General features: G+C 41.9%; 1 protein-coding gene across 7 annotated transcripts in view; it reads left to right on the forward strand.

Annotated features, from left to right (window-relative positions):
* LOC122540172 (uncharacterized) overlaps positions 1–13,735 on the forward strand; it is a 32,273-nt gene extending 18,538 nt beyond the window's left edge. The window contains exons 2-4 of one of the 7 annotated variants that reach the window (XR_015753505.1): positions 9,356–9,466; positions 10,983–11,956; positions 13,408–13,735. Coding sequence is in view for 6 of the 7 variants with exons in the window: in XM_087980667.1 (XP_087836793.1) it covers positions 11,190–11,696 (507 nt within the window). In the remaining variant the exon portion in view is untranslated. Of the gene's footprint in view, positions 1–2,351; positions 2,742–9,355; positions 9,467–9,513; positions 9,621–10,250; positions 10,255–10,982 lie in introns of those variants that run through there. The other 6 variants (XM_087980667.1, XM_087980663.1, XM_087980662.1 and 3 more) reach the window with 6 other exon arrangements.
* Positions 13,736–15,939: the final 2,204 nt, after the last annotated feature.

Here is a 15,939-nt window from a genome sequence, read left to right on the forward strand (position 1 = left end):
ATATCTTCATTGTGGCCTCATGAAATTTTCATACACTTCCAGCTAATCTCCCACTTTTAGAATCTTTGCCTCAGCTAATAAAGGCATGTACCCCACACGAAGGTCTCTCTGATCCTCAGTGCTTTCTATGGTTCTACTGTTAGTTATGTACCTCCTTGCCTTGTTTGTCCTTCCCAAGTGCATCACCTCACATTTACGTTGATTGAATTTCGTTTGCTCCAATCACCCTATCTGACCAACCAACACTAACCCCTGTGGAAACAGGTGTCTCATCACAAAAACACTCTCAACCATCATCCTCTGTTTCCTCAGTTAGTTCTGGATCATATTTACCATATTTCCTTGGATCTCAAGTGTTCTTACCTTTACTGCATGGGACTCTTTCAAGAGCTTTGCTGAAGTTCAAGTAGATTATGTGAAATACATTGATGTCATCTATGCACCTACTTACCTCTTCAAGTAAACTTCGCTGAATGTTTTTGAATAATCCCTGCCTTTCCAAATCCAGATACATTCTGTACCTTGGGAATGCTTCCAATAGCTTCCCCACCATTGATATTAATATGACAGGCCTGCAGTTTCCTGGTTTATCCCTTGCTCCCTTATTAAATTACAGTGTCACATTGGGTGTCCACCAGTCCTCTGGCACCTCTCCTGTGGCAACTGAAAATTATATCCAGCGTCACTCACTGAACGAGCACATCATCAGTTGATGACTGGCCTGAAGCCTGTCTTGATTGAAAGGATGAGGACCAAATATTGTCACTGAATCATGACAAATTGCAGAACAGAGCAGGTAGTTCTGCAGTGCTGAAAAAAAGCTCTCCAGTCTAATCCCAAGTTCCAACCACTTGTCCTGTTACGCTGGGAGTTACAATAGCTCTACTGTGTAATGGAGTAATTTTGAAATGTGACATACGTTTCTGCTTTTGCTTCCCTTTCAGACAGTGAGTTCCAGAACCAAACACTCTCTGAGTGAAGCCATTACTCAATTTTTACGCTAATCCTTCCCATTACTTTGGATCTCTCCCTCCTTGTGACTGACCTCTCTGTCAATGAATTAGGTTATTGCTCTCCTGTTGGTCTAGGGCCATCATAACTTTATGACCACCTCTGTTCCAGTGAAATCAGCTCAAGCCTATCCAAATTTTCCAGATTGTTAAAACTCTTCACTGTGAACTTCACCCTGATAAATCTCCACTGTGCACTCTGATACAGTCACATCCTTCCTGCCAGTGTTTTTGTTACAGATCAAGAATAACTGCTCTCTAACCTCCTATTTGCTTCAATGTTATGAAGACTGACAGTTGAAAAATGATGTGACAAGTTAGAGGATCCTCTTTTACTTAGTCCACCTGAGGTGATGGAGAAAAACTTTTGATGAATATTAAGTTGGGGCTTTCAGCCTTGATGTGTTTCCATCTTGGCTTTAAATACTGCAACTTGTGGTTTTAACACTAGATAACAAAACTCACAATAACAGATTGTTGTTTGCTGACTTCATGAACAAAGCATGGATACCAATCAGATTAAATTTGATTAGATTTGATTTATTGTCATGTGTACCTAAATAGAGTGAGAAGCTTTTTTTAAGTGCAGTACAGGCAGATCGTAGTCAGCAAGGACATACAGATCATAGGGTGGAAAATAAAACTGAGACAGACATACAGTTACGTCATACAGTAATGGCAGTAAGCAAGATCAGTATTAGCAACATCAGAATTATTTGAAGTTAGAGAATGCATTTATCAGTCTAATAACAGCAGAGAACCTGTCTGTTGAATGTGTTCAAGCTTCTGTATCTTCTGCCTGACAGAAGAGATTTGAGGCGATCATTGACAGGTCTTTGAAGATGTTGGCAGCCTTTTTGCGGTAATAAGTAGCAGTGGACTCCATGGATGGAAAGTTGGTTTCTGTGATAGTCTGGGCTGTGCACAACCACCTTCTGTAGTTTCTTAAGTCTTGAGCAGAGCAGTTGCCATACCAGGCTGTTGTGCACCCAGACAGTATGCTTTCATTGGGGCATATGTAGAAGTTGGTGAGGGTCCTTCTGAATATGCCAAATTTCCTGAGCCATCTGAGGAAGAAATAGCACTATTATACCTTCTTGACTGTCATATCTACATGGGCAGTCCATGACAGATTGTTGGTTATTGTCACTCTGAGGAACTTGATGCGATGTCTTCTCTCAACCTCTGCTCCATTGATGTAGATGAGGGCATGTTCTCCTCCTTTCTTTCTGAAGTCAGTGATAAGTTCTTTAGTTTTTCCAACATTGAGAGTCTGTTATCATTGCACCACATAACCAAGCACTCCAATTCCTTCTGTATTGTGACTCATCATTGTTTGATATCCATCCTACCATGAGAAGAGAGATGATTCAGCTCTCAGCTCTAATAATACAGAATAGTTCATTCATCCAGAGAAAAGCCAAGAGAAATGATATCATCTATGATTTGTCATTAAAAATCCAAAAATGGAACAGTCGCTAACGGTATAGCAATTTGTCTGCTCCTTCCCTAGTGATGTCAGGATCTCAGTTGAGTGAGTGAAACAAAGTCCGTTTCTTTGACAGGTCCCTGAATGTTAAATCTGAGCTCAGTTACTGGATTACTAACATCAGAATGAGCACACTCAATTTGTCGGCATAACCATGGCTCAGTCCTGACATGACTGATAGCAACAAAAACAGCAGAATCCAATATTGGTCATCACCTGTGAACTCGCTGGTGTCTCAAAAGGTGGGATGAGTGAATGAATGCCTTCCCACACTGACATGGTCTTTTCCCACTGTGAACATGCTAGGGTGTCACTAGGGTAGATGACATGATGAATCCCTGCCCACACACATAGCATCTGAATGGCCTCTCCTGATGGTGAACCCACGGGTATGTCAGCAGGTCACTTGTGGTCTTATAACTTTTCTTTCATTCACAACATTTGAAAAACCTTTTATTAGAATGAATGATTTGGTGTTTAGAGAATGATTTGGTGTTTGGAGGATCAAGTTAAGATTTTACACACAATGAGCAGGTGAACAGCCTCTCTCCTGTGTGAACTCGCTGGTCTCTTACTAGTTCACTCCTGGTTTTATAAAACATAGAACATTGCAGCGTAGAACAGGTCCTTCGACCTTCAATGCTGCGCCGACCTGTGAACTATTCTCAGCTCGTCCCCCTACACTTTCTCATCATCATCCATGTGCTTATCCAAGGATTGGTTAAATCTCCATAATGTGGCTGAGTTAACTACATTGGCAGGTAGGGCATTCCATGCCCTTACCACTCTCTGAGTGAAGAACCTGCCTCTGACAACTGTCTTAAGTCTATCACCCCTTGGTTTGTAGTAATGCCCCCTCGTACAAGCTGACGCGTCATTCTCGGAAAAAGACTCTCACTGTCTACCCTATCTAATCCTCTGATCATCTTGTGTGTCTCTATCAAATCCCCTCTTAGCCTTCTTCTTTCCAGTGAGAATAGACCCAAGTCTCTCAGTCTTTCCTCATAAGACCTTCCCATCCTGGTAAATTTCCTCTGCACCTTTTCCAATGCTTCCACGTCCTTGCCGAAATATGGAGACCAGAACTGTACACAATATTCCAAGTGTGGCCGCACTAGCATTTTGTATAGTTGCAGCATGATATTGTGGCTCCGGAACTCAATCCCTCTACCAATGAAACCTAACACACCGTATACCTTCTTAACAGCACTATCAACTTGGGTGGCAACTTTCAGGGATCTATGTAAATGGACTCCAAAATCCCTCTGCACAACCACACTACCAAGACATCCAGAACATTTGAAACATCTTTTATCAGAGTAGCCATGTGTGAACCCCTTCAGACCCCTACAGACAATGCAGGTGAATGTCTTTTTGTGTTCATGTTCAATGAGAATGTATGAGTGTTTAGTTTCCCACTGTAAGAACAACTGAAGTGTCTGCCAGTCTGGGGCTTGACCAGGTCTATAGAGATTTTAAGACTGTCTGTATTGTCCAAACGATTAAACAGCCTGTCAGCAATGTGATCTTGCTGATGTTTCTGCAGATTAGGTGACTGAGTGAATCCCTTCCCACAAACAGAGCAAGTGAATGGTCTTACCCCAGTGCGTCTATGCTGATGCATTTCTAGCAAGAATGGATAAATTAATCCCTTCCCACACTCCCTGCATTTCCAGGGTTTCTCCATGGTGAGGGTATCCTTGTGTCACGGTTAGAGTGGTGCTGGAAAGGTCAGACAGCATGCAAGGAGCAGGAAAATCGACGTTTTGGGAAAAACCCCTTCATCAGGAACAGAGGAATCCTCTGTTCCTGATGAAGGGCTTTTGCTCGAAATGTCAATTTTCTTGCTCCTCAGATGCTGCCTAACCTGCTGTGCTTTTCCAGCACCACTCTAATCTAGACTCTGGTTTCCAGCATCTGCAGTCCTTGTTTTTACCTATCCTTGTGTCACTTCAGGTTGAATATCAATTGAAACCTTAAGCAAACATACAGAATGGGTACATTAATTTTCCCAGTTTGGAATAGGACTACTATTTTGTCTTCTACTGACTCTGGAAGTGCTTAAAACTGATTTCACTACCAATTCACTTAAACAGTCACTCAGTCCATGTAACTGTTTGATGTTCTATCCACAGCCAATTCACCGCTACACTCTCAATCACGCTCTATAACTAGTTAAAGCTCTTCACTGGAACACTCTGAATCAGTCACACTTTCACCCGGATGTGACTGTGTCTTGATGTCTTTCTCGTAACAGTGATTATGTTTCCCCTTAGACAGAACAGATAATTATTTCTGCTTCAACAGTAAAAGGCTGATGATGTTCAAGCCTTAATGAACTGATGGTCTCTATCAGATCTTGATGTCTGATTTAAATTTCCCATCTGTCTGGATAATGAAGTTCAGAAAATTATCATTGAAAGTGCAGGACAGACATTCAGACTGAATTTGTTTTATTTTGCTAGAACATTCTTATCTTACTGGTTTCCCCAAACACAAGGTGAATTCCAACTAAAAAGAGAATCAACAAGTAAAGCAATGAGAACATTTCCAGCTAAAGCAAAAAACTGTTCTTCATGTTTGTATGAGACTGTGCCATCTTAAATACTGACTGATGTGGAAGAGATCACTTGCCAAAGCCATCTCAGCATAGACAAGGGTACAGAAGATAGACAGACCTTGAATGAATTGTAGAAAAAGAACATCTAACAGCCACAATGATGAGTGCACACCATTCGAGTCTGTGACACCAACTCTCTGTTTCAGGACATAAACAAATACATAAACTTGGAGGAAAATAAGAAGTGAACAGTGGCTGGATGAACAGAAGTTTATGAAACTTAGTTGTCAAAAACTCTGACAAATGGTCACTGGAATTTATACGTTAACTTTTTTTCTATCTATGAATGTGGCCAGACCTGCTTAATTTCTGCAGCATTTTATAACCTTTGTTTCAGAATCGGTCTTTTCTTTTACACGTCAGTTGGAGTGTGAAACCTCAGAAGAGTCATTTCTCTTCTCTACCTTATCAATAACATGTGCAGCTCAATGAACAAGTTGTCTCCATTCTGAAGCAAGCTCCTTCCTGCCATCCTAATGATTTCCCTTTACAACGTGGAGTCCACCCATGCATCCTGCTGCGCTGCGCGCCCAATGAGAAAGTGTCTCAGGGCCTACCATTAAAAAGAAGCCCAGAACCTTTGTCCGTTTGGTGCAAATAGTAGATTATGAGGTTATTGGTTTACACAAGTTGAACACGAAGCCTCCTTCTCCAACCTGCAAATCCATCATTCCATCCGCCCCCGCATCATCTCACCGTTTGCGGATCTGAGAAAAGATTGTTTGTTCATCACCATGCGCCGTTCAGCGCATGCTCCCTACAGTGATCGGCACTGCGCTTGCCCACTACTCACTCTACTGTTGTGTGGATAGGAGACATACCGAACCATGGTGAATGCTGGGTAATCAGACCACCATGCATTTGGTTGTTGTTACTTTTCAGTGACAGTTTGGGCGAGATTCTCAAATTTAAAAACAATCCCCAATTTTACTGCAACTGTATGGCTGTTCACGTCTTACAAGAAGGAGAATCAGAACTGCTGTAAAATTAAGCATTTTCAACAGAACAGAATCTACAATCTTGAGTCTTTGACAAAATCAGTGTCCCAAGGTTTGATAAGAACGAAGGAACCGCAGCAAACACACAGAACTCTTTAAAAAAATCAACACTGGAAACGTGTGCAATATACATTCAACTAATTTAAACTTGCCAAGTTGGTGTATTTGGAGCTGGAAAATGTAATACTTTCACACATATATCTGAGTGGTCACTGTGCTACTTGTTCAGTTGATAGGATGTGTCAGAATGCCTTTCCACAATCAGAGGTGGAAATCGTCTCCCTGATGGCATTGCACACATTGCTTTCAGGTTAATAGAAGACAAAATACTCTTGATGTTGGAAATATGTGTTAAAGAGACGAAATACTGGAGAAACTCAGCAGGTCAGGAAGTATCTTTGGGGACAGAAATAAAGTTAACATTTTGAGTCCGATGTAACTCTCTGTCCGACCTATGGAGTTTCACTAGCATTTTCTCTTTATATTGGAGTTCAGTATGACATAGCAAAGGTGTCATGCCACAGCTAGGATCAATAACAACAGTGAACAAGTATACAATGTCTTTAATACTATAAAAAACTTCCTCAATGTTCACATGCCATTGACACACCTTATTATCATATTTGCAAAGATCTTTGGGGATGATAGGACAGATTAAGGGAGTTGTTGAGTAAAGTAATCTCGATCGTGGGTTTCATAAACAGTTGTTTTGAGAATAACAGCAAGAAGACTTAGCAAACATTTAGAAATCTCTGGTTTGGCCAAAGCTCGATTGCATCCACTTCTGGCCCCAAATAATCAGGAAATATGTGAAGGTTTTTGTGTAGTGACAGAAGAGATTTATCAGTATGGATTCAGCAAGGAATGTCGGAGAAATTTGACTGATGTGAATGACATTTATGATACATTGAAATAAAGTAGAAAAAAATTCCCATTCACTCACTAATAGTGCTGTTACTGAACCACAAAGACTTAACTCCTCATTACCTATTTTCTTATCAGTCTGTTCACATGCATTATTACACACCACTGGAGCAGGGTGGGGATTGAACTGGGGCTCCTTGTAACACTTAACTGTAAGTAAATAATAGAAATTTAGAGCAGGTGATCATCAGTGTTGTGGAATATCTTTTTTTTCCCTCTTTTATTCTCCCAAGCTGCAATTTCTTGCCTCACACTACACTCAAAACAGTGACCATTAATTTCTCACTTTTTAAAATGAGTTTGTATTTCCACGTGTGTGTGTGTTGAGAGGCACGGGGAGAAGGGGGGATCATTTCAAGCTGTGGGACTTTTGCCTAAGTTTCGACTTACTTTGAAATTGTAATACATGCTACCAGAGTGCAGTATTGTTTCCAGTTCTGGGGTTAACATTTGAATATAATTAAGAAATTGGGTTGAATTGAGGTCCTTAATTTATTCATTCGTGTTATCTGTCACTGGGTCAGCATTTATTGCTGGTCCCCAGTTCTGGAGGAGGTGATGTTGAAGTACCTTCTTGAAATGTTGTAGTCGTTAGATTGTAGAAATACCCACAAACTGTTGGGAAGGGGTGCCCGGATTTTGACCTAGCAACACTAAAGGAATGTTGATCTAGTTACAGGTCAGGCTAGTGTGTGGTTTGTCGGAAGGTTTACGTGTTTGTTGCCATTGTCCTTGTGGTGGAGGTCACGGTTTGGAACATACTGTCAAAGGAGTTTGGATTTCTTACAGTGCAGCTTGTTGATGTGACAAATCTGCCACTTTGCAACAAAGGCAAATACTTAAGGGCAGTAGCCAGTTTAATTTCTTTAAAATTTAAAAACGGAGCTACTCTGAGGAATGTTACTGAAATGTAATTTCTAATCTGCTGGTTTGACAAAAGGAAGTTTATTTCCTGCAGAAAGCACACCAGTTCAGTTCAGAACAGAGTTATGCGACAAAATTGGTTGGTTTGTCGAAGGATGAGCGCTGGGAAAGCTGGTGATTGTCAATAAACTGCTGGACCAGAACCTGCGTCACGTACTTTTCTGACTGACCAGGAACGGGGCGGCTCCGTCCAGCAGCCAGTGGGAATGAACTAAGAGGCGCGGTGAGACTGGTAGTCAATGGGATTATATGAGGGGTGGGGAGGGCTCAGCAGCCATTGGGAGTGAATGAGGGTCGGATCAGTCCAACAACCAATGGGAATCAATAAGGTGGCGGGCCTGTTCAGCATGCAATGGGAATGAAAAAGGGGAGGGTGTGTCCAGCAATTAATAGAAGTGAATTACGGGCCTTGCAACCAATGGGAGTGAACGAGGGGCGAATCTGTTCAGAAACCAATGTGGGGGCGGGCCTCCCCAGCATCCAATGGGGGTGAGGGGGTGAGTCTGTTCTGCAACCAATGGGAGTGAGTGAGGAGTGGGCTTCACAGCCAATGGGCATGAGAGAGAGGTGGGCATAACTATCACGTGTCCTAGGTAAACAAGGACTGAAGATGCTGGAAACCAGAGTCTAGAATGGTGCTGGAAAAGCACAGCAGGTCAGGCAGCATCCGAGGAGCAGGAAAATCGATGTTTTGGGCAAAAGCCCTGGCTCAGTGGTTAGCACTGTTGCCTCACAGTGGCAGGGACCCGGGTTCGATTCCCGCCTCGGGTGACTGTGTGTAGATTGCACATTGTTCATGTACTCATTATTAAAGTTATTATCGCTGGATTCTTAACCGAGACACCCAGGCAATGTTCCGGGGACCCAGGTTCAAATCCTGCTACGACAGATGGTGGAATTTGAATTGAATAAATGTTGCTCTATTCCTGATGAAAGGCTTTTGCCTGAAACGTCGATTTTCCTGTTCTTCGGATGTTGCCTGACCTGCTGTGCTTTTCCAGCACCACTCTAATCTAGACTGTCATGTGTCCTGCTCTTTCCCTGCTCCCGCCTCCCCGCAACCCCCATCTGAGAGTAGTCTGTTGCAGCTGAAGGAGATGGTGAAATTGAACCTTTATTGAGTGGTCAGTTTTTATAAACACCCCATCTCAGGTACTGTCTCAAAATGTCAACACTGCGGTCCCACATTTACAGCATACATGGCTGCGGGTCATGTCATCTCCTGGGACAATGTTCTGCAGGAAGCATGCTGCCAGGTGTCTATTGGAGGCATATTGCTGCAGAAAAACATTTGCACATAGCAAACTCAAACCAAGGGGAATATCATACCCCTTTGGTTTTGTAATCTGCACTGACAGTAATGGATTTTTTTAATACAAATTGTTTGCAGCACATTAAAAGCGGAAGATTTGCAGACAGGAAACTCAGAAACACATCTCATTCGGGGACCACTCGATTCATCACTTTCGAATATCATCGACCTTTTGTGTAGAAGTTTCAGGTTTGTTTCCCCATTTCTTTGTGTAAGATTTTTTTTCACACATGCAGATGGAGAAGGCAAAATCGTGAAGGGATTAGAAAACTACAAGCGAAAACTCCAAAACTCTGCTTCCCCCTCTGTAACTGGATCCTTTGATTTCCTGACTGAACTATAGGTGAGAACACTTCATCCACACTAATCCTGAACACTGGAATTCTGCAAGGCTGTGTATCAAGCCCTTTACTATAGTCCTTGTACACTCCTGACTGTGTAGCCAAATTCAGCCTTAACTCCATTTCCAAATTTGCTGATGACACCACCATAATGGGATGGATCTCAAACAAAAATGACAGAGAGTACAGAAAGGACATAGACAGTTTTATTGTCTTTACACAATGCCACTATATTTCCCTCTATGTCAGCAAAATGAAGAAGCCAGTCATTGATTCAGGAAAGGGAGTAGAGGACACCCCCCCCCCCCCCCCCCCCCCCCCCCCATCAGTATCAATTGTGCTGATGCGGAGGTGTAGGTACAGAAGTTTGAGGACTTGTACCAACAGATTTAAAAACAGCTTCTTCCCCACTGTTATCAGACTACTGAACCAATCTCTCATATATTCGAGTTTGCATTTATTTGCATCTTTTCTGTACCTGTAATGCTATTATACATTCTGTTTTGTTACCCTGACCCTGATGTACTAATGTAAGATACTATTTGTCTGGTTAGCATGTGATACAATTCTTTTGCTGTATCTCAGCACATGTGACAATTATTATCAGATCAAAGATTTGCCGTAAAGTGTAGGTGGGTATACCAGGAGCAACATTGAGCATTCCTAAAAATGAGGTGTCAACCTGGTGAAGTGACAAAACCCACTAAGCTATCCCTCACTCAATGAAACAGACCTAAGCTCCTCAGACCAGTCACATCTAGTCGTGAATTGTGATGGACAATTTAAACAACTTAGTTCAGGTTCCACCAATATCCCCATCCTCAATGATGAGGCTGTCCAGTAAAACAATGCAAGAGACAAAGCTGAAGACTGAGGAAGAAGAGGTTTGTATGACTCCAAGATTACACAGCAGTTAAATGGGGGAGGTGAGCCAGGAATGTGTTATAATATTAATGTGCAGAGATAACACAGGAATGGATGAGAGTTTCAGCAGCAGGTGAGCTGAGATGAAGGTGGAGTTGGATGAAGTTACTGAGGTGAAAATAGTCGGTCTTAGTGATGATGAAGTTATGTGATTGGATGCTTGACTTTGTTGAAAAACTTTGCTATGGTTATGAACAGTCTGATTCAACTTTGACATTTATTAGGGAGAGAGAGATGGAGGCAGTGGCAGGGCCCTTCTATGTTGAACAGCAGTGTCCCAGTTGGATATTCTGATAATCAAGCCTCTTCCATGGTTGCTTTTTGAAATTATCAGCCCCACATATTTTAAGATCTACTTACCTCAATTTCACAACCTGCCACCCATGTTTTTGTAGGTTCGCACTCATTCCCATTTTTTCTGTTTTTTATCAATTCCACAGGAATTTAGAATGAGAGGATTGACAGTCACAAATCTCCAAACCAAGCATTCCAACCCAGTATCTGACGGAATCAGGAAGCATATTGAGATGTGAACATCATTGGGTTTTGAACGTGGCAGGAAAGAGCACTGTTCACAGTGGAGAGAAACTGTACGCATTCCATGGGGAAAAAGCTCCAGCCAATCCTCTGACCTCTCAGGCACTAAAATGAAGAAGCCGTGGAAATGTAAGGACTGTGGGAAGGGATTCACTTCCCCATCGAAGCTGGAAATTCATCAGCGCAGTCACACTGGGGAGAGGCCATTCACCTGCTCCAAGTGTAGGAAGGGATTTACCCAGTTACCTCACCTACTGACACATCAGCGAATTCACACTGGGGAGAGACCTTTTAAATGCTCCCATTGTTGGAAAGGATTCACTCAATTAGGTCATCTACTGACACACCAGCGAGTTCACACAGATGAGAAACCGTTCATCTGCAGTGAGTGTGGAAAGAATTTCAGGCATTCTGACAGTCTGATTACACACCAGCGAGTTCACACTGGAGAGAGGCCATTCTCTTGCTCTGACTGTGAAAAGGGTTTCAGTCAGTTAGGTACCCTGCTGACACACCAACGAGTCCACACTGGGGAGAGGCCATTCATCTGCTCCATGTGTTGGAAGGGATTCACTACTTCATCCCACCTGCGGAGACACCAGCGAGCTCACCAGTGACACTCAGCACTGGATTCTGCTGTTGATAGGAGGGTAAGATACCACATGGAATTGCTCACCATGAAGATACAAGATGCACAAAATACTTACAACTGTCAAATCCTGCAAACATGCCAAGACCTATCAAGAAGTGTTTCTATCAATGAGAGCACGTTCCTCAACAGTATGCCACCTGCAATGTTGAACCTTGAGTAATTGAACTGAATTTGTTTTCTGTTGTGTGCATGGGGGTATTTGTGAAGACTGGATGAGCTGGCATGGTAGGTGATGGGGAAATGATGCTAAATGGATGTAAGCGTTACATTGGTGTAGCAGATGAGGGTGAATGTGGGTAGGGAGAGGGTTAAAATCAACTAGGTATTGCGTGACATGGATGGAGTGCAGGCAAAATAATGGGGTGAGTGATTCAGCATGGTTTCTGTTTTATTGCTTCATTTAATTTTTGGTCATGGTCTTGGAATGCAGGACATGCTGTCTGTCCCGGCCTACTTGGGAGCTGGTGACCTCCTCCATTGTTCCTGAGTCACTTCCCTATTGATCCTACTGCCTCCAGACTGACAACGGACAGTGTGATGGCCAGAATTAACGGGCAGATTCACAGCGCCGGGAATTCTCCCGTTTGCTAGGCATGATGCTAGTGATTCCTATCACTAGGCTGGAGTTTAATCTTCTGGATCTGTAGCAGTTTAGAATCTCCAGTCAGGAAATGCTGATGAAATTCCTTGTAATTCCCCTTTCTCTCTGTTTTTTAGATTAGATTACATTACAGTATGGAAACAGGCCCTTCGGCCCAACAAGTCCACACCGACCCGCCCAAGCGCAACCCACCCATACCCCTATATTTACCCCTTACCTAACACTACGGGCAATTTAGCATGACTAATTCACCTGACCTGCACATCTTTGGACTGTGGGAGGAAACCGTTTGTAGGCACTGACTTTGTCAGGACTGCAATGACACTTGTAAAGTTAACCTAGAAATGTGGTTCATGCAGCACACTCTTAGATACTCAAGGAATTGTTTAAATTGATGGTACACTCACATATATGCCAGAATAAATACAAATCTAAAGAATGAAACCATTATTCAATTTGCAAGACCATCAGCTTCAAAACATCTGTGCTTTTGATGTAGTGTTCAAAATTACAAAACTGGAGTTAGCAGTCTGGAATTCCTTTGTGGGAGTCCCATTAAATTTCCCTCGAATGACATCTGAGAAATATGCATTCAATTTCACTGTTTCCATGTAAGGATGTTGATTGCTTGTACAGATTTCCTGCTGCTGTTTACAGGCAAGAAGCTTCATGGTCATTGCTTGGAGTTGGAGATTTAGGTTTCGACTGCAGATGTTGTTTGAAGTCTCACTGTCCACTTAACCACGAGCTATTTCAAAATTGTTGAAGGGAGTTGAGGTCAACACTATTGGAGTCATGGAAAAGTTTGCTTTTTGGTTGGTGTGGTGGTGGGAATAGAGCCATTAAAACTTGACCATCTGTCTGTGGCAGTTTATAACACAATAGTTCAACATTCCAGTCCCTTTGGACTGAGATGAGATGTAAGTATTCCAGCTAACTTTAACTTCAGAAAACATTTCTGAAAAGTTGTCATTAGGTCCAGTCCTATAAGTATAGAAGACGTGTATGATGATATAATGTTCAACAATCACTGAGTATCTCTGTATTAATTTTTTTTACGATCTATTTTTGACAGTGTATATGCAGAAAGAAACTGCACCAATGCTGATTTCCAGAAGACTCCACGACAAATATTCTTCCACCTGTAAAACATCAATTTTTGACTTCTTCCTGTCATTCGGTCACTTCTATATTTATGTTGTTGCTGTCTCTTTTGTTTCAGGAATTCTGACCTTGTTCACAAGTCTGTTGTGTGGCACTGTCTCATGCTTTTTGGAAGTTGGTATGTGCTACATTAGCACTCACTGCAACACTTTCTGTTGGCTCTTCAAAGCGCTCAAGCAAATTAGATGAAATTGATTTTGCCGAAATAAATTCCCTTAATTAAACTGCAATTGTCCATGCGGGTGTTAATAATGTTTGGAATTATTGTGTGTTTCTAAAAGTTTCTCAACCCAAGTGAACCTGACTGGCTTGTAGCAGCGAGGGTAATCTTTGCACTATTATTTCACAACTAAGGCATAGTGTTTTTCAATCCTTCAATCCTCCAACACCACCCTGAAATTAAAGAACATTGATATATTATGACAAACATAATGTGCAATTTCAGCTCCCCCTTTCCTCAGTTGGGCTGCATCTCAACCAGTCAACGCCTTATTAAAGGATGGACAACCTATCCAATACCTCCTAATAATAAATGATAAACCCAGCAATTAAGTGTACAATCACTGTGGTTATTTGTGAATTTGCAGGTGGGCTAACTAAGTATGTCCCTTTCCATATGAGGAGCAGTTGAATGGCCACTCCCCAGTGTGAACCCTCAGGTTTATAGTGTGGTGAGATGAGACCTTGAACCCAGTGTCACAGTGAGAGCACTTGAGTGCTGTCTCCTCAGTGTGAATATGCTGGTGTGCCCATTAGGGTGGATGCCTGAGTGAATCTCTTCCCACACTTGGAGTGGATAAATGGTCTCTCCTCAGTGTGAATACACAGATGAATTTCTGGATTCAATGGGAATTTAATCCATTCCCACAGTCCCTGTTTTTCCATGGATTTTCCAGTTGGTGACTGAGTTTGTGTTTTGACAGATCAGATGGGCAGCTGAATTCTGATCCACACACACCACATGTACGGTTTCTGCCTACTGGGAACAGTGGTTTTTTTCCATTCATTATTGAAAATCTGATGATATTCTGTTCACATAAAATTGGGCAACTCTGCTAGGTACTTATGTGATGTTTGATTTCAGTTTCCTGATTGCAAATCTACCTCTTCTTATATCATGTGAAATGAAACGAAAATGGAACAGAAGGCAGTCAGAGAGAGTCCATAAAAACATAATGATAGGTTGTGAAGCTGAGCTGAATGAATTAAGTAATTTGTGGGGCTGAAGTTGGGAAAACATGGTAATACAAGCTGTTGGCTTAGAGTAAAACCCAACTAGTTCATGAATATCCTTCCAGCAATGAAGATGCCACATGGTCTGGATTTACACAAGGCAGGAACCTCAATGGAAGGACAGAGAGAAATTAATAGATTAGGTGGTGGTTGTGGTGGTGAAGAGGTTGGGCATTAAATTTTGTAAGTTAATGTGCACCACATTAGCACTCACTCCAACACAATCTGTTAGCTCTTCAAAGCTCTCCAACAAATTAGTTGAACATGATTTTGCCTGAAGAAATTAATGCTAACTTCCTTAATTAAACAGTAATTGTCCATGTGGATGTCAATAATGTTCCAAATGATTGTTTCTAAAAGTTTTTATTTCAACAACTCAACTATATTTTTGACAAAATTCTCCCAAACCTTCACCTTTGCCAACAAGAAGGACCAAGTGAACTCAATGACATCCCAGTCATGGCGACTTGTCCAATATTCAGTACTGGGTGAGTAGACATTTCCTCCCAATTAAATATTGGGAAGCTTGAAGCCATTATCTCTGGTCTCCACAACCTCAGCAGTGACTTCATCTCATCATCCTATTGATAACTTTGAGGTTGACCCAGACTGTTCACAACCATCGGGAAATAGTTCAACACCACAAAGTCCATTGTCCACCTCAGTAACATCCAGCCCCACCCTAGTCTCAGCTTATCTGTTGCTGAAACACTCACCTATTCATTTGTTATGTCTAGACTTAACTATTATGACGCATTCCTATCCGGCCACCCACATTCAATCTCCTTGTAAACTTGAGCTCATCTAAAACACTGATGTCCGTCTGTGAACTCACACCAAGTCTTGTTCACCCATCACCATTCTTTAATTCAAATGGAAAGGTAATAAATTGAGGGAAATTAAACACAAAAATAAAAATGTGTTAGATTTCCTAAATTGAAAAAAAATGTAAACAGGAATGAAGGATAAGGTGCAGAGGAATCAAATTGTTAGTAGATGGAACAAAGCGTGAATAGTAAGTTTGCTGATGATAAGAAAATAGGTGGTATGGTGTACAGAGGAAGGTTGAGGGGAGATCTGACAGTAACTTGCAAGATAATACATGGCTTAGAAAGAGTGGATGCTGGGAAGTTGTTTCCATTAGGCGGGGAGACTAGGACCTGTGGGCACAGCCTTAGAATTAGAGGGCGTCAATTGAGAACGGAAATGA

This window comes from Chiloscyllium plagiosum, unplaced genomic scaffold (genome assembly GCF_037043375.1).
Source record: "Chiloscyllium plagiosum isolate Xiang-an unplaced genomic scaffold, Cpla_swu_hap1 HiC_scaffold_37, whole genome shotgun sequence".
Lineage (NCBI taxonomy): Eukaryota > Metazoa > Chordata > Chondrichthyes > Orectolobiformes > Hemiscylliidae > Chiloscyllium > Chiloscyllium plagiosum.